The 27,285-nt window shown below is 40.6% G+C and overlaps 1 protein-coding gene across 2 annotated transcripts in view; it reads right to left on the bottom strand.

Moving 5' to 3' along the window:
• Window positions 1-27,285, bottom strand: part of LOC119910711 (neuronal PAS domain-containing protein 3) — a 659,826-nt gene that overhangs the window by 14,778 nt on the left and 617,763 nt on the right. For both annotated transcript variants that reach the window (XM_038729499.1, XM_038729501.1), the window contains 3 exons: window positions 24,095-24,213; window positions 15,623-15,816; window positions 13,081-13,187 (listed from right to left, as the gene is read on the bottom strand). In XM_038729499.1, coding sequence (XP_038585427.1) covers window positions 13,081-13,187; window positions 15,623-15,816; window positions 24,095-24,213 — 420 coding nt within the window. The remainder of the gene's footprint in view (window positions 1-13,080; window positions 13,188-15,622; window positions 15,817-24,094; window positions 24,214-27,285) is intronic.

Raw genomic sequence — 27,285 nt, 5'->3', positions numbered from 1 at the left:
AAGTTTTTAACCATTCACCAAACTTGATCAACTCCTACTCCTCTACACAACAGGTTTATTTCAGATACTTGAGATTAGCAATATTTGCATTGCATATGCATTGTTTTTTTGCTTATTTACCTCCAGATAAGGATGATTACAACATACGCCCGAGAGCGCTGCAGTACCCAACACTCTCCACCAGATAGTGCTGTGACACTGCGACAGGACCCCGTGGCCTCAGGAGAGGGCAACCCCCCCCCCCCCCGCCAACCTGTGCTCCGCCCTGCGACGGCACGCAGGCAATAAATTTGGCTAAATTAACCACTAAATGGTTATCTCAAGCAATATGTATTGGCATTAATCAGGAGCCGCTCAAACAGAAACAGTCAGAGACGAGAAGCGAGGGCCACTAAATTCATATCCCTCTCCTCCATTTAATTACAGACACAAATAGGTTTTTCCATGACAGAGACGAAAGAGAGAGAAAGTAGGGGTTGATTTATATAAAAAGAAGGCCAGTAATTAAAAACTATTAGAAACTAATAGCATTGTTTAAGACGACATCCCCAGGGCTGCTGTAATTGACTTTGGTCGGGCGGCTGCTGCTCATTCGTTCTCTATTTGCCTATTCAGAGAGAGAGAGAGAGAGGGGAGGGGGCGAGAGGGTGGTGGGGGGGGGGGAAATAACTTGTTTGCATGTTAAGGTAGAGATGGTGAGATCACGTCACCTTGAATGTGACCTTGCTTTGTTTGTACGGCAGAGTAAATAACGACACAATGAATGTGCGCACACACACACACTGCCTGTTCAGATGACTGCAGGTCCTCAGAGAGCAGCTCAGTGTATCAGCATGTCCAATGGAAGAGGACACACACACACACACACACACACACACACTCAGTCATACAAGGCTTTACAACTCCAGCAGACTACACACCGTGCTGCGAACACAATACACACTGTCTCACATATGAAACCATACTGGCAGCTGATGTTCACTACTTATTACAATAAATATTTAATAAATATGAGGCTACATAATCAATACTGACACTGACCTTCTGGCTAATTCAGATTTTGGTGCTTTTCTTTATTCCGCAGTAACAGAGGAAATCTCTCCTCTAAACTGTTCAATCTGGGGTCTCATATACAACAACTCTGCGTATATTGATCCGTGTTATATGGAGACAAATTGGACACACTTGGCAACAGGAGGTGGAATTAAATGGTTTGCTTCAGTGACGTGCTTCTTATGTATGACCCTTAAATAAAGGACTTTTTATTAGGATACATCTTCTTTGGCACATTTCTTCTATACTGGTCACATCTTAATACAACAGCATCCATTCCTTCGTCTTTATTCTGCTGTCTTACTGGATTCAGAGGATGTAACTTTGGTTAGTCCTTTCAAATTTGAAACAAAAATCTTCCTAAATGTTGCCTTATTTGCTAAAATCGAAATTACAATAAGAACCAGACAAGGGCTGACCCCAGATAGTCAAAGAGTCGATGCTTCGATGGGCGGAGCCTGATTCGACTGTGAAACAAGGATCGCGCCATTTATTGATATGGCGGGTGCTCAACGTCTGATTTTACATAGAACTACCAGTTTTCTTCCAATAACTTGAAATAGACCAGAGAGGAACCGCGACGTGCATGTAGTTGTCGGCAGTACGGCAAACTCTGCACAAGACTGGTGAATGGCAGGAGAAAGAGAGAGAAAGTGATCAACAATAAGCCTCAGATTAGCTTCGGGCTCGCAATCGCCGTGCACAAAAACACACATGATTCGACTACCAGTCGACTATAGGCAGGACAATTCTGATTCGACTCTGTAGATCCTTAGTCGGGTGCAGCCCTTGACCAGATATTTATGAGCTGGGCAGATGCAAACATTTAGAAAATACCATTTCAATTTAAGGTTTGACTGTTCAACTAATGCAGCTCAAGTCCGGTAACTGCAGACTTTCAAATTAAAACGCAAGCGTTTCCAAACATCGCCCATTTTGAAACGGCACGTTATTAAAGTCGTCAAACGTTGCAATTTGGTTAAGTTTAGGCAACAAAACTACTTGGCTATGGTTAGGAAAAGATCATGGTTTGGGTTATAATAACTACGTATGTCAGTTAACACCTAAGTTAACTTACGTCACTTGCGTAACTAGTAACTTCAATAAAGACATTTAATGTTCACTTTTTGTTTCAGACGGGACACGAACACCACTCGCCTGGTTCAAAGGCGGGATTCTGGCCCTCCAACCACCTCCATACTCAGTCTTTTCTGTTAAATATAACATACCTGCCTTTACCATCAAAAACTGACGCTACAGGGCTTCCCCCACTGCGCTGAACTATGATGACCGTGCGTTCACATGTGACGAGTCGGGTTGCTGTAACATGATCACTGGATTGATCCTGATACGTTATTACTTTTTTTTTGAAGGAAATAATTTATTTATTAAATTATTTTTCTCTAATTTACATTGGTTGCCATTTGTTTTATAGCGATGCCCGTTTGTAAAATTATAAAACAGAATGACGTTGTTGAATCTGATCCTGGCTTTCACTCAGTAGGCCAGTTATTTATTCATTTATTTTTTAGTTGCAAAGGGAGAAAGTAAATAGGGTGGCTAAAACAGTCCTGTTTGGCTTTACGTGAGAGGCACAGGTCTCCCTCTATATGTAGGCTTATCTTACTTCATTCAACAACAAGCCTCTCCCCGGTTATTATCACAAAAATTCTTTATGTTGTAAAGATGCTTTAGGAATAATCATACTGTACTGGCAGACCATATGCAGCGCCTTCATATCAAAGCAAGTAGTCTAAAGTGATCTTATCAATACCTTCATGGAGATTAAACTGAATTTAATTGTATTAATCAGAAATAGCTAAATAAGAGATAATCAGCATGCAAAGCAAAGTGCATTTCCTAAAAATAAGCGGCTATTTCTAACCTGATGCACAGCGAGTGAAAGACTTATTATTCCAAACTCGAGACTTGACTTGGACTTGTATAAAATGACTTGTGAAGACCTCTGGCCTGCACACACTAAACAATAATAAACGTACCAAGTACTTTAATCCTTTTACTTGTGTAGGTTTGTCAAATGGTAATTGTACTTTTACTTGAGTAAAGTTTTTTTTTTGGTACTCTACCCACCACTGATGTTAACCCTCTCATTAAATCCACCCACTCCCTGATCGCCCACTAATGAAGAAGAGGAGAGGGAGAGTGAGAAAGAGAGAGAGGGAGAGTGTGCTGGAGGCTCGCCCGAGGCTGCAGGAGAGAGACCAATAGATTAAAGGAGTTCTATTCCCTTTTAAAGCCACTCCACCTCACTTTTTTCTCTTCATTTCCTACGTTGCTCTCTTTCTCGTCTCCTCTTTCAGTCAATGTCACACTTTTGCAGTTTCCCTCTGTGTTTATCTCTCTTTTCTATACCTCTCCTTTTTTTCTTTCTTCTCTTATACCAGTCTGCTCTCTCTCGCTTTCCTTCTTGCTAAGCTGCATGAATTCCCCCTTTAGTCTCATCTGCCGTTCAGATTACTTTTACGCCTTTTACCCTGAGTGTGTGTGTGTGTCTCACATTAACACGGAGTTAATGTACGGCTGTGAAATTGCTTTAAGGAAAGGTCCTTTCTGTCTGGCAGGAGATGGAGGGATGAAGACCTTCTGTTATGTGAGAAAATAGATGGCTACTCTGTCGCCCTCTGCTGCCCCACTGCAGAACAGTTTTACACTTCCATGTTAGTGATTTGGACTGAGAAACAACAAGAGATATTAGAGTTACAATAGTTGATTTAATATCTTCTGTTTTCTTCTCATTATCCAGATAATTAATTTAATTAACTCGATATGTTAATTCTGGCTGCACTTTGATCGGCCCTGTCAACAAACATGGACAAGCTCAGGTCAAAGGAAGCGGGACAATCTCAAGGGGCCGATGCTGCTCTAAGAGGTGTGGTCAGGTGGCCTTTAAACATGTTAGGGGAAACGTTTGACTTGTGTGTCCAAACATGTCGTTCACACCTGCTGAGATCTGATCACGATGCGAGTCAGACCACCTCCTTACGTTGTTGCTGCAGGTTTCAACAAGGTGGATACAAACGCTGTCCGGTCGCAGGAGTTAACGCTGTTAGTGCAGAGTGGATTTTTGGAATTTAGACTTTATGGCATGGGTCGGCAAATAAGTCTGGCAAATCTTTTTCAAGTCAGAACATCGTCAATTGACCATTTATATTCAAACATTCACTGTGTGTGTGTGATTAGCTTAGTTGGTAGTGCACATGACTCTTGTTTGGATGGTTGTGTGTTCAATCCCCACCTGCTGCTAGTATTTTTTTCTTCCTTTTTCAACACATTGATTGTGAAGAGATCGTATTACGTATCACAATTAAACATGTTCAGGAGTGTGTACATCCCGGCGCTTGGTCCACAGGCAGAGGAAATTCCTGCGTTTCTCATTCAGGGGAATCCGATGTCACGTTTTCTGTCAGTTTTTTCAGAGGTGTGTCAAAGAAGCCAGAGACTCTTTTGAATTTCCTTCAGAACTTTTCAAAGTAAAAGCTCTCGATGAAACACAACATAAAGTACGGCTGCAAAAATGTTCTTCAATACAATCACTTAAGAGGAAGTGATTACGTGAGTAACTTTTGCCATGACTGATATCTGTTTCAGCGCCAGCCGCTATAATGTTTTTTTTGCCACTATCAAAGTAATGTGATTGCAGACCACTGCTTTAAGGCTTTTTAAGGACTGGCAGAAACCCTGTCCTGATGTGGTTAGGACAATCTCAACTTCTGATTGTGCTGTGTTCTACATGTATCTCAGCTATCAACTTGCTGAGTGTGATGTATTTACCACTGATAGAAAGATGATTTATACTTAAAGGATGAAGGATTTAAAGATGAAGGAGAATAATTTCAACTTGTGGAAAAGTCACTTCTCCAATGTCTCCAACAGTTCATGTGTGTATCTCATGTCACTGAGGTTGTCCATGTTTCTAACTCATCCCGAAAGGCTTATTTTAGTGTGTATGTTTTACTAATATACTTGTGTGGATAGTTTCACAGGTGTGTGTGTGTGTGTGTGTGTTTTGTCTGCAGACAGATAAAAAAATGCCTTTCAGTGTGTGTGCATGCGTGGATTCATTAAAGGAGGTGTGAGTCCAGAGAGACGAGCTCTGCTAAAACGCCTGCAGGCTTAAATCCACCGAGCTTTCACTTCTGTGCTAGTCTCTTGTGCTCTCTCACTCTCTTCAATTCCCATTGCATTTGAATGTCTCTTGCCCCCCTCTCTCTCTCTGTCTCTCCAAGACATCCGGTTTGTCTCTTTCTCGTTTGTGTTGTCATCTCCGTACGTATTTTTTCCTCTCTCTGTAAGCCCAAATTTCTCTTTTTCCTCTTTTCAGCTCTAAAAAAAAAAAACAGATTTTTATCCCGATTACGTCTCTTCCTCCATATATCCATCTCCAAAATTTTTAAGACACTTCCCCTCGTGTACGCTTTTAACTACTTTCTCAGCCTCCGAGAACCAGAGTGGAGAATCTCCTCTCCTCCTCCTCTTCTTTTTGTAAGACAACGAGTCTGTCCTCTGTGTCCTCATCCTCATGTCTTTTCATTTTCCTTTTAATTGTTTAAAAGTCAAGTAATATTTCTACTCTGTCTCCTGGTCTTCTCTTTTCTGGTGAGAACAATTCTTAACTTTGTTTCATATTCCGTGATCTTCCAAATGTTTCGACCCAACAGACTTGTGGAAAAGCAACTCTAACCTGATTTCAAAAATGAAAAAGGCTCTGTGATTTCATATGGATAATTTCACAATATGGTTAGTGACCAAATACATTCACTCAAGTGCTGTACTGTACAGTTTTTAGGTACTTGTACTTGTTTTTATCTACTTCCCTACATCTCAGAGGCAAAGACTTTACTTTATAAATAAATTCTGATGTATTATTTCAGGTTAATATTAAAGATAAGGCTGTGAGACCCAAAACTGACAACCTACCCAGCAGTATGTGAAGTAATTAAAAGATTAGTGCATAAATAATGGGGATGCACCGAAATGAAATATCTTGGCCGAAGCCGAATAAAAATTTGCCGCATACTGAACAAATACATTAACATTTTACATTTATTCATTTAGCTGACGCTTTTATCCAAAGCGGCTTACAACTGTTATACATGTCAGAGGTCGCACGCCTCTGGAGCTACTAGGGGTTAAGTGTCTTACTCGGGGACACAATGGTGTCTCACAGTGGATTCGAACCCGGGTCTCTCACACCAAAGGCATGTGTCTTATCACCAACCTCATTTTTCCATTTATTATTGTGCCTTTTTTTTTTACCATTGCATAAATTAAGTCAGAATGTGCTTTTTACTCAGTGTTTCACACAGGATTTTGAGAGACTATGGTGGTGGTGGTGGTGGTGGTGGGGTGGGGGGGGTCTGGGCCCCCAGAGGGTCCGGTAAAGTAAATTACATGTGTCTATTTAATTTTAATGGACACATGTAGTATGTTTTATACTCTCTGTGAATACAATCCAATTAATCTTATTTCCATACTTTACAGACATCTTATTTTGAAAACCCGACGTTGTCACATGTGTTTCCTCCTAAATTCATCCAGTCCGACCCAGTTTGATAAATAATGTTGTATGTGGTTCTCGTCCGGCGTAACATGAAGACTTCACAGCCTCAGTTCAGGCAGGACTCTCATACTGCAGCACTTGTCTTTGTAAAGAGACAAACTGACCGGATAAAGTCTCTAACCTGCCTGTCAGCTCGCTCTAGGCAGCTTCATTGAATTTACCATAAAGGCTTTAATACGTGTGCACTCCAAATTTAGGTGCAGCTAGCTTAATCGCCTTCTCACAAACGAGCCACAGATGGAGTGGATGTGCTTGGAGAAGATTCAGCAGAACAGCGTCTGCAAGTGGCGACTTTTGCGTCTTTCTCCGACACTTTAAAATGCCTCCAAACTGCCGACATGTCAACATAATTGTTCGGTAAAATTTATTCGGCCTTTTGACATATTGGGATGAAAGTGCTTTTTTTGCTATTTTTGGCCGATTAATTTCGGTGGCTGAACATTCGGTGCATCCCTAATAAATAATTATAATCCAATGACGCAACACAGTATTTATTATACTTTTGTACTAAGTAGAATTTTGAGTGTGGGATTATTCACGTATTTATAACCAGTGGTATTGCTACGTTTAATTGAATAAAAGTACTTCTTCCACCACTGTAGTTAGTAGAAATGAAGAAATGTCCAGATGAACACACCGGCGCGACTCGGGTCCGGGGTCAGGTTCCTGCATTAAACTCTGACACAGTACACCACCATCTACACCTTTACTGTCCACCGCTCTGCATGGAAGACACAAACAATTCACAGGATACAGGCCTGCTTAGATGCCCGGGAAAGTCACATGACCACACTCCTGGCTGTCCAGCATCTTGAATATCTCTTACTGACCCTGACCCTCAGCGAATGCATTTTTTCTAAAGCAGGTATAACTAATCTTGACAGTAAGGTGGACATTTGCAGCCTCCACAGCCAAACATTAGCTGGACTGGCCTCTAGTCCTGTCCTGTCTTCTCTGAAAATCTCTTTCTGCTCCAGGACATCGCCCCTTCTTGGAGCAAAGAAGAGTGTCCCCATCACTCTTTGCTCCATCTCGTCGTTCTCAGATCAACTCAAATTTCTACTCAATTTTCTAAAGAAGACAAATATTCTTTCTGTAAAGAAAACCCTCCTCTTTTTTCTCTATCTGTCTGTAAAACCATCCTCCCACATAATGTCTTTTTTTTTTTTTTTTTAGCAAGAATCCCTCTTCATTTCAAAAAGAGCTGTAACTTATTTCACTCTTTTCTTCGCCTTATGCTGCATTTCCTGATCCCTCTTTCATCGTGAAAAGACTCTTCTCCCTTTTCTCATTCTTTCTTTCGTGTCTGAGAAAAAAGACATGAAACATCTTTCTTTTTACCTGTATCTCCTTGCGAAAATGAGCATTTGTCCTCTGTTCTTTCTTTTCTCTATCTGCAAATCACTCGCTCTCATTTCTTTCCCTTTCTTTGAGAAGACAAATCTCTCTCTTCATCCCTTGTGCAAGGTATTTTCCTGCCCTTCCCTCTTTCTCTGCCTACAAATCACTCTTTCCCATTCCCTCCCTTTCTTTGTGAAAAGACATGTTCACCCTCTATCTCTCTTTTTCTTTCTGTTCTGGGAGTGGAAACGAGGACAGATTGACTTTGAGATCTGACCCGAGCTAAGACCGGCTGTCAGCAGGTAATGATAGAGACTTAGAGAGTGACGCCTTTTCACAGAGAGGGATCACGCCTCGTCCTCCACTTAAAAAGAACCCTTTTAAAATTTAGATCCCTGTTGAGAGAACAGGCTATCCCTCTAAAATACACCTTGATCGATTTCCTAACTATCCGACTCCTGCAGCAGCGGGGGAACCGAGAGCGGACGTGGAAATAAATCCCACAAAAAATAATAAAATTCAGAGTCTGCGAGTGGCTGCTGTTCTGCAACAACAGAAAAAGAAAACTGCAGAAAGTCTTTTTCTCACTGGAAAATCTGCAGCTGTTGGACAACAACATGAAGAACTGCATTCACTTTCATTGCCTTTGGGGGGAAAAACGGGGTTATTTTGTGACAGATGTTACGTACTCAAGCATAAATTCAGTGTGCAATCAGACAGAGTGCAAAGAAAATATCATGGCCTTTTTCAGGAAACATTTTGGAAACATGGTTTTGGGTTTCTGGCCTGAAAATTTTGTTCTCAAGGTCGGACTTTCTCATGGACCATTAAGCACGTTGGTTAACAGTACAGAAAGTGTCTGATTGGTCAAACACAAGACTTACAGCAGTTAACATCTCCTTTCCACCATTGGATCACGCAGTTGCACATCTGCAAATTACAAAGAACAACCCGATGACTGTGTTGCAAAAGTCGTTTCACTTCACGAGGGAATGACCCCGACTTGATGAAGCAAGAACTATCTAGAGATTGTCGAGACCTCGGTTGTCGCTGTTCACAACAACGAAACAGTCTTACTGTCAAAAACAAACCTCTAGACGGTAACTGCTTCTTCACAGCTTCACTGACACAAGCACTATGGCAGGTTTAACAATAAATCACAATGCACAACACGTACTCCAGGTGACCCAAATATTTCTACCTTGAACAGTAGGTAAGTATCTGGAACTTAATGCAAAGAAAAGAACCGGAAAGGGTTTGGTGGCCAACAAGGGTGAGGACACAGGGGCTCAGATTAGGAGTGTGAACAGATACTAAGGAGACATCATGATACGCGTTATTAGGTTCACAAGAATGAGACAAAAAGATCCTTAAACAGTGTTTAAGATATCCTCAATGATCCGACATATGAGCGGGGAGGAAATTTTTTATTTATGTAAAAAGGAAACACAAAATTCAGGTAGCACATTACATTTCAAAATATATAAATATAACAGAATATAAGTCGGTGCAGCTCTCAGGCATTCTGTGTTTCTGCTGTAGATCAACTCTTGTAATATCATCCCTGCTGAGGCAACACACATGCAGGCCTGATTTAGTCTTCCCTCCTCTTTTGTCATGTTCACAGGGAGAGAAAACTCCCTGAAAACTTGGCCAAAAAGAAACTGCGTCAAGAAGTTGTTGAAGTTACTGACTGGAGCTGCACGTTTTTGGGTCATTTTATTAGTAGCATTTTTTTTTTTTCAGCTTAAGTTACTTTTTTTTGACAATGCACACTTCTATATTTTAATTGCATTGCATGACTTCTTAATGTGCAAATAAACCTTTCTAAAAGCATTTTCATTTGTTTATTTAACTGCAAGCTATATTTCAGAACGTTATTTAACTGTGAAAGTGGTGGGGACATCAGTGTCCCCACTGTAAATGACAACTATGGTGGCCAAACAATAAACGAATCTAAAATCCACAACATACTTATTCCATACAAACCAAACCTGCGACTCGGAGCTCCTAGTTTTGAAGTAAAAATACTTTTTTTAAATGACAAAAGTCTCCAATGTGCACAAAATCATTGCAAACACAGCGCTTTAGACAAACAGAACATTTTTCCTGTCTACACTTGATGTCCAAACCACACCAGACATAAAACACATCACTGACGAAACACAAACCAGATTTGTCACCATCCAATTAGGCAGAAGCTAGTTGAGAATCATTAGACGGCTGTTCTGAAATCAGCTTCCACACAATCAGCAGAGTTCAAAAAGACAACGAAATAAAACGAAGAAAGGCTGATTTCAGAACAATCTGACTGCGCTCCGGTTTGACGGGGAGGATGAAGAGAAAAAAGACACGGAGCACCTCCAGCGCCCCGTAGCCATCCATTTCTGAAAGCCCCCCTTTCAGAGAAGAAATTAATTTTGAAAGAGGGAGAATAAAACGAGCAGCTGAGGTGACTGGAGGTGCTGTATTAGACTACGCTCGACTAAAACCAAGTCATTTAAACCGCTGGCTGCCGGCTCGCCTCCTGACCTCCCATCCTCACAGCAGACAGAGAGGAATAATCTCCCTCCATATTTCACTTCCCCCCCCCCCCCCCCCCCCCCCCTGTTACACATCCTAACCTCCCTCCCTCCTAGTTCAGTCTGACCCTGCCTGGCCGCCGTAGAGTCACTTCCTGATTGCCACTCAGGATGTTCAGAGCTCAGGAACTTTTGGAGAAGGTAATTGAAAAAGTTTCAGGGATCTTGGTGCTTTTTTTATTTCTGGTGAGGAGTGTGACATGTTTTAGTTCTGTTTTTTGGGTTATGGTAACTCTGGAAGATCTGCAGGTAGGTATAGTGGTCGTTAAAAACTAGTTTTTGGATATTTAACATGTGCTTTGTGCAAACATGAGTGTTTACCAGCAGTATATACATGAGCATGAAGATGTACTGAAATAATAATTCTACTCAGTTTTTGTGTAAGGAGATAAAAGTTATAGTACTGCAGCTATTGTGCAAATTTTTCCAGTTTTCAAAAGAATATAAGAGAGAACTAAGAGTTTGTTTTGCCAGGAGACTTGCTGTAAACTTCCACGGTGAGGGCTGACTGCAGAAGTCATACTGTGGATCCTACCAGCTGCGATTCTAGATGTGTTCTCCAACGAGTCCACATAGTGTTAGCTATCAACTAATGTGCCCAAATGAATCTACCCGTTGCAAAATTCTTCTATCAACATCAGCAGCAGCTCCTGCACACTGTGCTCATCCTGCATTATAAAAAGCAGGGGTACCAGCTAGCAATAGCTGTCTCCCATGAGTCCAGATGTGATGGCAACAAATAACTTTTTGAAAGCATTTGTTAAAAATGTTCTGAAAAATAGCTTTAAACAAGAAATTTACTTGCTTACCTTTATTCGCACAATAAGAACACGTGCAATGCAATTCAAATATAGAAGAAACATGTGCGTTGTCCAACTTAACCAAAGCTTACTTACTGATTACTGCACTATATTCTGTTGTATTTTTAATTGTCACTTGAATTTTGTGTTTCCCTTCATATAAGTAAAGACATTTACACTATAAATTCGTGCAGAAAATGTCCCCTAGAATGCAGGAAATCAGAAGTCCCCACCACTTTTCTACACAAGGTGACGCCCTTGTTTGAGGTCACAGATGGGGCTGATGGGTAACAACACCTCCCCCAAAATGGTTCAAACCTGTACAGTAGTCTGCCCACAAGTAGTTCACAGGTAAACATCCAATATCTTCCTTTTGGTGATGACAATTTGACTGTGAGTGTAAGTACATAAATCAAAACAACACCAATATGATATTGATGGACTTAAAAATCAAACCTAAAGTGTTTTGCAGACTTTTTAACAGGCCTCCAGAGAAACACCTGGAGGCCTTTTGCAGTGGCTGCAAAAACACTGCAGAGGTCATATTTGTGTAAATAAAGAATTTATGTAATATCGTGTGTAAATGCAGCTCATTTACGGGATGAACCAACAACACCTTAAAGCAAGAGAAGACCACTCACAAACCGATCACTTTGCTCTGTCTGTAATCAGCTGTGGTAGACAGTACTTGATAGAATCCGACTGCAGCGGTCTGTGGTTTGACTCCCATCAGGCGTGTTGTCCTTGCTGTCAGGTTGTTATTATTTGGCGTTCCGCCCAAACGCCTTCACTGCCTCCGACCGCCGTGAAACGCTGTGCAGCTCTGAACGCCTCCTCAGCTTTTACCACCACAGTAAAGCTCTGACTGCAGCAACAAACAGCGCGCCGCAAATCATCTAGACAGCCACTAAACAGGGACACCAAACCTCTGCCTCTGTGTGTGTGTGTGTGTCGGAGAGGCAGAGTGTATTATGCCTCCTGACAAGGGTAATAAGATTGTAGAGTTGCTGCTGTGAGGAAACTTTTCAAAGATACAGGAAAGCAAAGATTCTCTAAGTGGCCTTTAAGTTTTAAAGTTTAATCTAGAAATCCTACTGCAGTATTATTATCCTACCAGGGGATCCACAGGAGTTTTACTGTAAAATGTTAGAGATGTAAACAGCTCGCCACTGAAAAAGCTTATTAAGAGTCGGCTGTTTATTTTTCCGGTAAGTACATTTTGTTTTAAGCCTGTTTTTCCATGAGCATCCCGGTTTATATCACCGTCTCGTCCAAATCTGGCCATGTCCAGTTCCACAAAAGCCAAGATGGCGCCGGCCTAAATGCAAAACTCAAGGCTTCAAGACGCGAGTTCACAAACCAACGGGTGACTACGTCCACTTGTTTTATAAGGGATTATAGATATTATAGATAGACGTTTAGACGGCTGCGGCTCAGGTGGTAGAGTGGGTCACCAAAACATTAAGACCCATTTACTTGCTTGTTCTGGAGCTTTTGACCACAGCACACAGTCCTCATCAGCAGATTCAGCTGCCATGGGAACGTATAAACATCTGTATTTCCAAACCGACTGAAAGACTGAGTGCTCCAGAACAAGCACGTAATTGGGGCTTGATTTGAAATTGTTTCATCAACTGCTGTTTCCGAGGTCGAGATTGATCAATAAGTTGACTTGATTGTCGAATCAATGTAGAGTATGTAGTCAGGCGGTGACTGTACTCACAGTCCAGGTGACACTGTCTGATTCCCTCCACGTCTTCAGCATGAATGAACTGGTAGCACCTCTTCCCGACAATGTCCACCGGAGTCAGGTCCATGTAGTCATTGATCCTGAAACGCAATATCAATACCGTAAAAGCTCTAAAACACAAGGACACAAAACAAAGATAATATAACAGAAAATGTGTGCATCATGATTAGATTGACATAAAAACTCCCACAGTCATCCCGTTTAAATACATGAAAAACGTGTTAAAATAGAGGAGCTAGCCTATTAAAGTCCAGGAGTTAAAAACTGAATTAATTTATCATTGAGGTGAAAAGATACCGCAGTCGCATTAAAAGAGGTTACTTCCCCAAACAACAGATACAAAGAGGAGGGAAGACTAAATCATACGTGTTGACTCAGCAGGGATGACATTAAGTAAGTTGATCTACAGGAGAAACACGTTATTAAGCAATAAAGAACAGGCTGAGAGCCTTACGGCATTATATTCAGATATATTTTTATATTTTGTCACCTTCCGCCTGAATTTTGTGTTTCCCTTTATATAAATAAAAACATTTCCACCAATAAATTGGTGCAGAAATTTTCACCGGAACGCAGGAAATTAAGTCTTTAATGCTCAAAATCTTCTGTTTATTATGTGCACCATTCAAGACAAGGGTCTCTGTGTTACAAAAAGTTTCTGAGGGGAACATTTATTTTTTAATTTAATATAATTACTATTGACATGGCTTTTTTGTTCCCTGGAAAAGTCATAAAATTGTTGTTTGTCATTGACTTATGTGCTTTTTTCCATATTTTTAATAACAACAACAACAAACAACGATAACAATCAACAATATTCAGGGCTAATAACAAACATCTCTTTGGAGGGGGGAGGTAAAGGACCTGGATAACGGATAGGGGGGACGCTGGCCCAAAAAAGGTTGAGTACCTCTGTGGTATCCACTCACTTTACCAATGTATTTACATAATAGCTCTATGTTTAGTTTTACCCATCTTCTCAGCTTTCTAGTCCTTGTTTTTTACCTCTAGTTCTATTTCTACCCTTGTGTAAATCTTTCTTGGGACTTAAGAACATTAGAGAAACATAAAACCGTAGTCATATTCCTTGTATGTGTACACACACACTCAAAAGTGATTCTGCCACTGATCACATGTAGACAGTTTAAGCAAAGAAACCCCGAGAGGGACCTTAAAACTCAGAGATCTTAAAAGAGGATGGCACTCTGCTTCTCTATCCTGTTTGCATTTCCTTACAATACTAGACTGTCCAGTCCAATCCCACCGCGTCCTAATCCACACTTTTAGCCGATCACATGAGGATTTCCAGATAGCTGTACAAATAAAATTAACTTCGTCCTCTAGATCAGAGCGATTATATGCTCCTTTTTCTGAGAACTCTTTTTAGTCTAATCACACTAGTATGCCTGTAGCCTCCTATTAAAGCCAGAGTCAAAGCTGTATTTACTTGTGCATGATATTTCTATAAGGTGCTTGCAAAACTGGTTTTCCACCATGGCTTTTTTGAGAATCCTTAACCTCTGCTGATGATTTTGTGAATATCTATAGGCTTCACTGCTCTGTACTGTTTCTCTGTGCTGGATGAGCGCCTGTGTCCATATTTGCACGACACTGAACTGCATGGAAGTGGAAATGTTGCGCAACTTTGAATATAACTCGTCACCAAGGGACAATTATCTGGTACTCAACGGTTAAAACGATTCAGGGATGGAGAAAAAAAAAAAAAAAAAAAGCTAATAAGCCAACAACAGAGAGTGAAGCCTGTCTCTGTCTATTGTACAGGTAACACACATCAGCTTTAAAAGCTTTAATTTGAACAAATTTGCCACAGGATAGACAGAACAATTTCCAAGGTCTCATCCTGATAGAGCACGGGTGGGGGAAGTCTGGCAGCCAGATAACAGCACACTCAGTTCTGAAAAAAAAAAACTATCCTCCCATTTTCTCATTCTCTTAGAAACTCATCCTCAAAATGGGGCTGTAATGGGAGCGACGCTTGTCTGTTCGCTTTCTGTCGCTCCGCATTGAATATCATCAGCTGCCTCACATTGTGTCCCTTTTTCCACCCACAAAAAGAGCAATCTGTCTACTATCATTTTTTCCTCCTCTCTTTTTATAATAAAACATGAAGGTTTTTTTTTTCTTTCTTCTGCCTGATATGAATCTCCCCGGTTAACTCCTGAGCGAGATCCTGATGCCTATCTGCTTTATCTGGACAGAGGGAAGGGGCCAGATCCATCAGCAACATATTTCACTGCTAAACCAGGGAGGATTGGGTCAGACTTCCTCATGAATAAGAAGCTCCGACAAGAGAAACAACTTCTTTTCCCCTGAACTGACGCTATGAAACAAGAACGCAGAAACAGTCGGTGAAATTGAGTTTTATGTTTGACACTTCAAACCTCAAACAAATCGATCAATCTGCTTGGGGAGATTTCGCTCCGTGCCCGAATTTTTATGAAAACATTGCATCAGAATTTGGCATCAAACAGGCCATTTTTCGTCGGCGCTCTACCTGTTCTCGCAGTAGATGATCTTGAGGTCCATGTTGACTCGCGTGACGAACATTTGACAGTCGATGCGCACCTCGTTGATTGTGGGCGGCGGGAGTGCGTGAGCCACCACCACCATCCCCATGATCTGATTGGGTGCCGAGCGACTGTGTGTCAAAGCCATCCTGATGCGCAGACGCCCCGTGACGTGGATCACCTGAGAAAGAGGGGGTTTAGAGGACAGGGTAGATTAATATCACCAATTACAGAGATATGAGGATAAATAGACATGTTCATCATATAAAAGCAATACAGTTTCCCAGTCTGTGCTCTTGTCTGTTCTTAAGAACTGCCCCAATTTTAAGTCTCTAGTTAGCCAACAATGGTCCAAATGTCCAGATGTATTTTTGCAGGCCCATTTTACCCAGGATGCTTTGGGAGCGACAACAATCAGCAGCAGTGGTGGAGGATATGGGCCAGACTTTCCACTGTTATAGTCTTTGTTTTGCAACTGTTATCATGTCAACAGTTTTAGTTTTTTTTTGTTTTGGGGGAGAGAAATTAACCATTTTGAATATGAGCTTGTTTCATCATAATATAGCTTCAACATATTCAGAGATATGAGCACATCGACCGACGGCATGTGTATTAAGACAGGCTTAACATTTATATTTACACTGTCCGCAGACATTTGTGCACTTAGTCATATTTCTTCTGCTGCAAACTTACGGAGCTTTTATAGAGAAGCATCTGCAGTTTGCTAGTTTTAACATTTTGTGCATCTTTCCTTGTAGTTATTTTGTGTTTTCTGTATGTTCCTATGAATCAGTTGTCTAATTTATGATTATGCATGGCTTGTAAATTCTCTGAAATGGATCATAACCTTCATATTATGGTCTAATTTCCTTCTCTAACTATACTATATATTTAAACGTAAGGGATGATAAGAATCCAGTTCGAAATATGTTCTGAAAGACGTCACAAAAATCACAGACTGAATTTGGAGGTCAACGCAGATAAAGTCAAGGTGAATTGAGGAGAACGTTTGGGGATTTTACCTCTTTTTTGTTGAACTGACTCAGGGATGAAGTGAATGAGAAAGAAAGACAGAGGAGAAGTGGAAACAGAAGAGATGACAGCCAGAGGGAGAGTGAAGGGTGTAATTATCCAGAGCTTTAAACTCGTGTGAAGCTTCAAAAGTTTATTGGACGCGACGGATCTGCGAGAAATGTTAATCAGCTGCTGCTCACCGGGGAAATGCTTGCTTGTCTTTTAAACTCTTTTTTTGTGATGTGGCAAATATGAGGTTCAAACAAGAAAAAAAGTCTCAAAGAAGCCAGAGGAAGACAGACAAAAGTCAAACTGTACCAGATGCTTCTGCATTTTTCTATGTGTAGGCCACGGGTTCTTAACCTTTCTGGCAGTCCGACCCCTTTCTGAAGTTGAAAATATCCGCGGATCACACAGAATGCCTTTTTTAAATTGTATTCTATTGGCAGTGAGTGTCTCGCATTTTGGCCGCCTGCTGCGCCTTGCGTTTTTCAATGAGCGCCCTGAGTGGACGGAGTTGAAAAAAAATTCATTGACGTCATTCGTGTTTCTTTCCCATTGTCCAATCTAATGAATGGAGAGACGGGGGCACCGATGGAAGTTTTCAGTTGCTTGGATTGTCCGGAGACCGCAACAGTCGGTCCCCGACTCATCCTAAAATAAGACTTGAACCGACCATCATTGAGACGAAGCTCCTGGACCAGCAGTGTCTCCTCTTTCTGAGGCTCTCATGTGTCCAGACAGATGTCCCTTTCCTGGTCTCCTGTTTGTACACCTCTCACCTTCAAAACAATGCCAGAGCAGGTGACCTGCGTTTGTCTATTTTTTTTTAAAGCCGATGTTTTTAGCAACAAAAGACTCAGACCTGTGAGCTGTGATCAAGTTTCTGCTAATATAACAGTTACTACTTAGCGGCAAACCAAAGATTACAGATCGCTGGCGCTATAATCTTTGATTAGACTGACAGGACAGCTGATTCGGCCTAGCAACATTAAAAAAAATGCAGCACTTTGCTCTTTTCTAAATTCAACCGAAATTAAATTGAACCTGCAAAGCGCCTTCTGTCTGATTTTATAGCGGTTGGCATTACCGCCACCTACTGGATTAAATATTTACCACCCAAAGTGATCCATTCACATCTGTAGTCCGTCTAGTTATTTTTCTTTTCTATTTTTGTGTCTATAGCAGCATTCTTGCGACCCCCCTGGGACCAGGACACTTTTCACCTTTGATTGAGCTATAGGCTAGCAGTTTCCCCTCAGTCTGCTTAATGTCTTTGTGATAAGCTCAACTAAAGGATGCAGAAAGATGAAACTCATTTAAATCCATCCTCTGAACTGTCTCTCGGAGATGGTCATGCAGCCTAGCATTTATAAAAACAACATTTTGGACAACCATCTTGACAATTCTGACCTTTCAGGGAACGAAGAACCAAAGAATCCAAAACAGAGGAGGTAATCACCCCAGCTATGTTGCACCATCCAATTCTATACAACCGTGCTCTGCAGAGACACACATCTCCAGAGATGCAGCATCGATCAGTTATGGGACAGGAACTGATGGTGTAAATTCTCTTGACTTAACCGTTTTAAACTGACCTGTTAACAACCCACGTAGCTAGCTTGCTAAATTGTTGTTGGCTAACTGGTAAGCTAGCAGACAACCCTGTCTCTTGGGAATTAGGGTCACATTTGTTTTGCTAAAATACGCTTTGAGGGAAAACGTAACTGCTGTCTGGATCATGTTCAACACCTTTTCTATATGCCGCAGCAGTAGGGAGGTGGTTCTGGAGTTTAATACAGCATCCTGGGTGCACAACAACAGCATTTTGGTTTTAGGGAAAGACGACGTAAGTGTTAAAAAAGTATGTTCTGTCAATTCAATTCACTGTTGACATTTTCACCTTCTTCTCCAAACCTGAACCAAGAGCCTAAAGAGAGTCATACACAACATTCATCATGCTTTAGTTGCAACAAAAGGATTTTGTAATAAAATACATTGTCAGTGAACATTTTGCTACTTTACAGATACATTCATTAATGTTTCCTCATTATGTTGATAAGAAATGGATTCAGGAGCATTCAGGTTTCTCTCACGTTCTCTGGTGCAAATGAGAAGTATATAAACATAGTTTCTATGAGGCAAGACTGCACTGCATCACCAAGTTTCCATTTGGCTTTACCACCTTCTGGATTAAATATTCAAATTTATTTATTAGGATAAGCCCCTAGAGATCTTGTTTTTGAGGGGGGTTCTAACATATATCACAATCACTGCATAACAACAGAGGAGTGACAAAATAAAAAATAGAAATACAGTTAGTGTATGCATACTAAAGGTGTTAACAAGCACATTTAGGTGCCTGGCTCAAGGGCACCTCTACAGTGAGTAATGGAGGAGGAGGAAGCTGCTTCCTCCACCGTCAGGTCTCTGCTGCAACACAACAGCTTTAAAACTACTAACTGTAACGCTGCGTTGTGTGTGTGTGTGTTAGTGTTGCACTGATGTGTGTGTCTCTGAGCGCAAATGTGTGTAGTAATATATGCATGCGTGTGGATGAATATTTATGTGCGTCTCTGTCTTCACTGTGATTTGCATGTGATCCGAGTCTGCCAGGTGGAACATGGTATACGACCCCCCCCCCCCCCCCCCCCCCCCCCTTGGCTGTATGAGAATAAAACAGCAATCTGTATTGATTGAGGATGCTTTTATTTTGCTCAAATAACAAAATAAAAGCTCTTAATGATTAAATGTATTAAATCATTTTTTTTGTTTTATCACTGAAACTAATCATTCTTTCAAAATACTGTACTGTTGTTTGCTCTTGGTGGGAATTGTTGGGCCTGCTCTATATGAAATTTGCAATGAGATAACGTCCTGATATGAATTGGCACTATATGAATAAACACAAGGTAGCTCTGATTTAATCTTGAGAAGCTGCAGAGCTGCAGTCTCAATTCATTCAACTTACACTGTTAATTTCCAGCTAAACTCAGGCTTTTTGAAGACCCTTTTCTATCTCTCTCTCTCTCGCCTGTCATTCACTGGTCTTGTTTGAGTTTTGCGTGCACGCCTTGCTGCCGACAACTGCATGCACGTCGCGGTTCCGGGTATTTAAAAACTGTAAAATTTTCTTTGTGTGGTTCATCAACGGTGATAAATTATCCGAAAGTCCCGCGATGTTGCGGACAACTCTGCACAACACCAGTGAAGCTGGAGCTCCGTCTCTTCAGCAAGTGTTCCTCTTCTGCCGCTACACACACACACAAACGCTACGCCTACATATGTGCACTGACGATCCAGGGTTAGGGTTACTATTTTGGATTTATTTATGCACTTTTTAAATTCTTTTTACATGTTTATTTACAGCATTAAACGTTGAAATGTGTATTGTAACAGGCTGTATATTAACTTATTGGGAGAAAACTGGTAGTTCTATGCAAAATCAGACGTTGAGCACCCCCATCTCGCCAAAATGGCACGATCCTCGTTTCGCTGCAAAGCTTAGACTGTGAGATTGACAGTCGAATCAGGCCCAGCCCATCGAAGCATCGAATCTTCAACTATTGGGGGTCAGCCCTAATATGCAACTTCAGTTTAAAAAAAAAACAAGCATTCCTAAAGAAAAGATCAAACTCTGCTACAAAACTGTGTTGAAAGTAAAACTAAATGAAATGAGCTGCCAGAACCAGGCCTTTATTTCTAATTTACCCTGTTTTATAAGTATATTTTTGTAGAGAGTCTCTCTTGTCTGTTGTGTTAACATTTTCTCAATGTTTACCTCTTGTCATGATAAATTCAGTTTCAACTCTACAGCACTAATTCTGTTATTTCAACAACTGTCATCTCATACTCACCACTGCTCAAAACAATTTCTCTGTTTAAGAATAATAATAACCAGCCTGGTCTCATTGAAACGCATTTTTGGCTTTTTGCGTGTCATTTTACGCCTACTGTCACAGGTAAAAACAGCGTGTGTGGGATAAAAATAGCTATGAAAGTCCGTGTGGCCAGGTGGATAGTAAGTTGGTCCCTGACCCAGAGACCGGCGTTGGTTCCCGTATGAAAAGAAAAATTAAACACATAACATTGATTTTAGTTTTTTTTTTTAAGTTACGTAGGTTGTGTAACTTGCTTAAGTTAGCTACATAGCGTTAGCTACATAACGTTAGCTACGTTAAAGTTTAAGTAGCTAGCTAGCTAATGATGTTAGTATTGACCTCCCCCCGAAGCACCTTACGCTAACCTTAACCATCACTGCCTTCATCAATTATATATGCATGCTGACCGGTTAACCTCCTTTGTGTTGCAGCATGAAATGACTTAAAATGTGTTGACATGGCACGCCGAAATGTCCTTAAAAGTGGCGTGCTGTATATGCCAACCCATGATATCATGTTGCAATAACTATATTTCCACTTGCTTTAACTTGTGTCAACTGCGTGTCAGAAATGATTAAACCAGAGGGGACTTGTGAATAAATGTGAGCTGAACAAGTATCTAACACACAGTCATGTAGTATTAGATTAATTTACGGGCAGCGTTTCCTCTGCGTCAATGCATCATAGAGCCAGAAGTGTGTTAGGAAATAGTTTCTGTAGCTTTGGATAGAATTAACAGAGTGCAGGTGATAAACTAGATGTAGAAAGTGGTCATTGTGGCAGATTATATGTAAGGCAATAACTACTGCATGACGAATATATATATATATATATATATATATATATAATTATTTGCCTATGTAGGAGAGCCCTGTTTATCATTATTATGATAGCAATGACATGAGAGATGATATATGCTATTAATATTATTTTTAGTAGTAGTACTATATTGGTATTTTTTTATGTTTTGCTGGCCCCCACAATACATACACACTATTTAGCAGTAGTACTCTATAATTTATAATAAATCAGATATTTTAAAAAGGTTTTGTGTAGTTTCATACATTTGACTCTTATTTATCAAAACTTTAATACATTTTGTTGTACTTTTGTTCAAAGTACTATTACTAACAATACAAGTTTATTTTTCAACTGCATTATGTCATGGTATCTTGGTGAGGTCTCAACGTAACAAAAGTTAGGGATAATCTTCATATATCCTTTTCTTAAAATAAGATATATATCTGCAGATTTTAAAATCCTCAAATATCAAAATCGGTATCGGACTTAAAAATGTGTCGGGCTCTATTTACAGAAGAAAACTGCTTTTAATGTTTGATTTTATGTGCTGTTCTGCGCTTGTATTAGTTTCTATCTTTTTCAGTCTTTTCACTTTTACCAATTGTTTTTTTTTACAACTAAAATGAATTTTAACAAAAAAACAGCAACAATGAATGCTTAAACTAAAGGCATTATGGGTTGCTCACTCACACTCACACACACGTATGTATTTGTCCACGGTAGGATTACAGATTTCCATATGGATCTCTTCATTCGATGACAGATAATAAGACCATAAGCCAGTGGCTGATAAAATATTCTTCTGTCTCCAGGGAGACACACACACAGATATGTTGGTCAGATCACCTAATCCTGTCTGCCCAGAATGTGAAGGGAGGTTTAGCAGTGTGTGTGTGTGTGTGTGTGTGGTCAACCTGCAGCTACATATTTACATCCCCGCAGTGAAGAAACAAACACAACAGAGACATAACGCCACTGTCTGTCTGTGTCAGCTGGCTTCTTATTCCATCTTTAAAGATCAGTTTGACTTTGTACTCAACTAATTTAGATTAATTTAACGGTTCAGGTTAGTATTCTTACCTACCGGTTTCCCTTTTAGATGATCTTTCCTTATTTCAGCTTGTTTTCATTTTAAAAACAAATGTCTGTCTAGTTTTAGCTTCAGCTCAATTTAGAAAAAGCATTTTTCACATATAAAAAGTTGGATCATAAGGACATGATTTGCAGTCGTCTGGCAATGCTGCTGTTAAACTGTGATATGTTAACTTTGGAAAACAGCTGTCGAAGTTAGCGCGCTGTATAACGTAGTCAACAGTTGCGCTCGAGATAACTGTGGCTGACTTTCGCCGACTTTATAGTCTAAAGTGAGCTGCAGGCGACTGCAGGGGCGGGGAATAAAAACAGCACCGTCAAATCAGACACAATCTACCAACGGTAGGCTGCGTGAACTTACTGTGAGCTTGGAACAATGATCAGGACTTGCTCATCACGAGGTCTAGTGACATTTTGCAGAGCAGGTGAATTTTGCATGCCTGCGGGAGGTAACGCTCTTTTATGCTGAGAAAAGAGGTGGATGCGAATCTCGGCAGGTAGCCTACAACATCTGTTTTGCCGAATTATGCATTCACTTCTTAAGGTCCTTTTCGGACTTGCTGTTCACATTGTTTAAAGGCGGTTAACGCCTCGTGTTTTTGCTGAAATCCCAGGAACGGTACTTTTACTAAGTGTAATAAAATATTAACGATTCTTAACGTTCAAACAAGATATAACGTTACTGATCATTTCTCACTATTGATGAACCCCACAAAGAATTGTATAGCGTTTAAAAGCAGAATTTTTATGCATTTTCATGCAATTCTCGGCAGGCATGCAGAATTCCACATAACACCTGTGAAAGTCAACTATAAATAATCAAGGAACGTACAAAACGGGAGCACTTTCCTTTTCATCTCTTGTTCCATGCAGGTTACACCGGTAAATCTATAAGAATTAGACTTTGGGGATCATTGTTTCCATTAAATGAACTGAAGGATTGAATTGTGGAGAATCTAACCAATCTAACAATGTGCAGCAGGTCCATACTGACGTATAGATCATAAGTTTAAACATTAATATTTGTATCAACGATAGCAAGCAGCTAAAGCAGGCGACCCCGCAGGGTTTAAGAGGTTTAATAAATCCAAATAACTTCTATAAAACCAGACCAGGCGTCTAATCGAGAGCTGCGTTTATTTGTCAAAATGTGTTCCCACACCAGGCCAGTAAGCGGGGCAGGCAGCTATTTGGGACTCGACTATTATTTTTTTTTAATTAACAGTTTGGTTTGTTTCAAATTAAATCTGGTGTGTTTGCAAATTGGGTTTGTTGGGTCTGGTGTGAAAGCTGTCAATCACAGCTCCGCTGTGGACTAATAAAAGTCATAAGAGTCTTGTGGTGTGAAAGCAAAACGTACACCTCAGGGAGAGTAGATATGTGATTTTTAGTACGATTTCAAAGTTAAATTATTAAATTAAATTAAATTATTATTATTAAATCCATCCCCTGGCCATGAAGTGTCAAGAAAGCAATCTTTCAAGTGACCTGTATAAGTCATGTAGCATATATTTAGGAAAGAAACGTGGAAACATGTATGTGAATTAGCATCATCATTATTCCCCAACTGTGTAAATTCATGTTTAGTGTGAACATGACAGGAAATAAGAGGCAACAATGGTCCGGACCACATGAGCTGGACTACAGGCGTGAAAGCGACAATAATCTCACTTTATATCCTGAGGACTTGATGTGCACTCCTCTCTTTGTGAGCGTGGACTTCATCCGGATGAAGAAGGATCGTTCCAGACTGTTATCAGGAGCCAGAAGACTGGGACTGCTGGACTCCACTGAGAAGCAAAAAACACACAAACATTTGGAGATTAGGGTTTTTAACTTTTATAGAAAGTGAAAAAACATTCATAAGCCCAGGAAAACACATTGAAGTAAAACGATATATTTGATTGAGTATCTTCCCAGGATGAGAAGGAGATTAATAACACGTTTTGACATCGTATAAACACATAAATTCCACAGGAAGGCCTATTTAAAGTCAAAACGTAAAGTGGAATACCGACATGTGCTGAAACAACACGAGTGAAATGATTTTAATCTGTGTAAAACAAGCAAACACATTTCAGCAGGACCAGTCAGCTGCTGCCAAACTGTCAATCATCTCAAAGCAGCTCGTGGCAATCAAACAGTGAAATGTCAAAACATGTCAGGAGCCAAGACGAGAGAAAAACAAGACAGACAGGATGTTCAGAGACAAATTAAATGTGTGTTAAGCAGAAATATCCAACTTGTTTCGATGCTTCTTAAGTCCTGACTGTCAGAATCAGAATCAGATTACTGCTTTTAAACCCGATTGCCTCATCCTTCAAAACACAAAATCCCACACAGGAAGTACATTTTTCACCGTCCTACAGCGTCCACTCATGAAGCCGGCAGTGCTTCCTGAAGGTGAGAAGCTCCATTTGTCAGCTGCCATCAGCAGCAGAAATCAACTGCATATTCATAACTTCACCATCCCTGAGAGCGAGTGATGGGAGGAGAGACAGCTGGGAAATGTCTCGTCATACACATGTAAAAACACACCTATACTCACACAACCCAACCTCGTTTGGGTCACCTCACACAAAACTACAAAAAGGAAGCGAATAGAAATAATCAGTGAATGAAAACTATACATCAGCAGGGTGGGGAGTCTGTGCGTTTGAATGTAAAATGGGTGTGTTATTTGTGTTACAAGAGGATGTGTTCACAGTTAAAATAAACGGTTATGAAACAAGATGCAAACAGCGGCCTCCTAAGTCAAAGTAATGCACTTTGATCTGTCCACGCTGTCGTCCTCTCTACAAGGTTTTACACCGCTAATAATACATCCCTACCTCCTATAAATTACGTTTATTAATTACTAATTTGCAACGGCAAAACACCAATATCTTTCTCTAACTTTTTTTTTGCTTAAAACGAAGAATATGTGAGACCCAGGATGCAAACTCCAGTCTGAGGTGTCAAAGTCCTGCACAAATGAATTAATGAATGTGACCACGCAAATGCTTAAGGTTTGGTTAGGTTTAGGGAAAGATCGTGGTTTTGGTAAAAATTATTAAGTTCAGGGGAGCTTCGTTGCCAGGAAACAGGAAGAGCGGCCTCCCGAGTTAAAGTCTAATGTGTTGTGGATCCATTCATCCACTTTAAAATAATGTCACGTGACTTCCTCCTTTTGCTCCCAAAAGAAAAGAGTCGTAATCTCTACCGTCAGTAAATGTTGAGTTGCGCTCAGGTTTGTCTGCTTCCTTCGGTCAAATATATTACCACTGAACATAATCCAGTGATCACTTTTCACATTTCCCCAAAGCATATTTAGCAAAATCTACAGAATATAATGTAATTTCTGCGTTTCTATTGTAAGGTCCTTGTCTGTTAATTGCAAACACATGGTGATTGTAGGTATTTGAACTGATATATGTGGTCACCAGAGAACTGGTGTTTTTGTGTTGTCTGCAATTCTTTATAACTCTTTTTTTCCTCCCGTGCATGTAGCTCACACACACACGCACATGCACACGCAAACGCACGGGTCTCTGGTGGACGTGACAGTTTGATCAGCACTGATACGTGTTGACAACGTCTAATCTGAAAAAATTGAAAGAAATGAATTAATATGCAAATTCATCCTTTATAATATAAATGTCCTTGAGAGAGAGGGAGAGAGAGAGAGAGAGAGAGAGAGAGAGAGGCAAGGGACGAGGGAGAGAGGGAAAAACAGGGGGAGGCGAAAGGAAGGGAAGAAAATAGGGAGGAAGAGGAGAGAATAAAGGGGAGGAGAGAAAAAGGAAGGAAAAAAACAAACATAAATGAGATGAGGGACAGATAAAGACAAAGGGAAAAGGAGCGATGAATGTGAAGAGAGAAAAGAGAAAAAAGGAGATGGAAAAAGAGAGAAAGAAAGAAAAAGAGAGGGGGGGAGGAACTGACGAGGAAGTAAAGGAGAAAGAAAGAGGGAGGAAAAGGGAGAGAGGTGGAAAAAGTGACAAATAGTGATGAGAAGAGAAAGAAAAGATGAGAGAGAAAAATGTAGGGAATGAAAACAACAAAAATCTGAACAAGTAAAGAGAGGAGAGATGGAAAAAGAGTTGGAAAAAGATGACAAAAAAAGGATGAAGGAAGAAAGGAGAAGTGGGGGAAAAAGAGGGGAGGAGAAAAAAGGGAAGGGTGAGGCAGAAAAAGGGAGCAAGAGAAGAATGAGAAGATGAAAAAGAATAAGGGGGAAAGAGGTGAGAGGAAAAGTGAAGGTGAAGAAAGTATAATATGAAAGAGGGAGAGAGAAAGAAAGCAAAAGAGGAAAAAAAGAGGAAAAAAGAGCGAAAAGGAGAAACAAATAAGTATATAAAGTAAAGAGTATAGGACAAATGGAGGAGAGACAGAAAGATGGAGGGAAGGAAGAAAGGAAAGACAAACGGCAACAGGGAACGAGAGAGGAGGGAAGGAAAGAGGGAGGAATAGGAACGGGACAAAAGAGGGAATTAAACAGTAACAAATGAGCTTGAACTACAACACAGATGGAGGAGAAGCAAAATATGGGAAAGAGAGGGAGAGGGAAGTAGAGAAAATTCAAAAAGGAGGAGAAAGAGAGGGATATGAGATGAGAGAAGAATGGAAAAGGTTGAGGGGGGAAGACAAAAATGAAGGAGGGAATAAGGGGAAGGAGAAAGAGATACCGAGGGAGGAGAGGAAAACGAATGAATGAAAGAGGGAGCGAGAGGTGAAGAGGGAAGGAAAGAGGAACCTAGGTTTCCCAGGAGGAGCTGAAGCTACAATCCTCTCTCCTCCCTCTATTTCCCTCCTCCACCATCCCTCCAACCCTCCGTCAGTCGATCCGCTCGTCTCTCGGTCCTCCAGGAAATCAGCCGGCC

Source organism: Micropterus salmoides, unplaced genomic scaffold (assembly GCF_014851395.1).
Source record: "Micropterus salmoides isolate LMB-PRFRI ecotype aquatic unplaced genomic scaffold, ASM1485139v1 Ms_hic_scaffold_19, whole genome shotgun sequence".
Lineage (NCBI taxonomy): Eukaryota > Metazoa > Chordata > Actinopteri > Centrarchiformes > Centrarchidae > Micropterus > Micropterus salmoides.
Note: the sequence above shows the minus strand (reverse complement) of the source record. Positions and strands in the feature narration are given on the sequence as shown.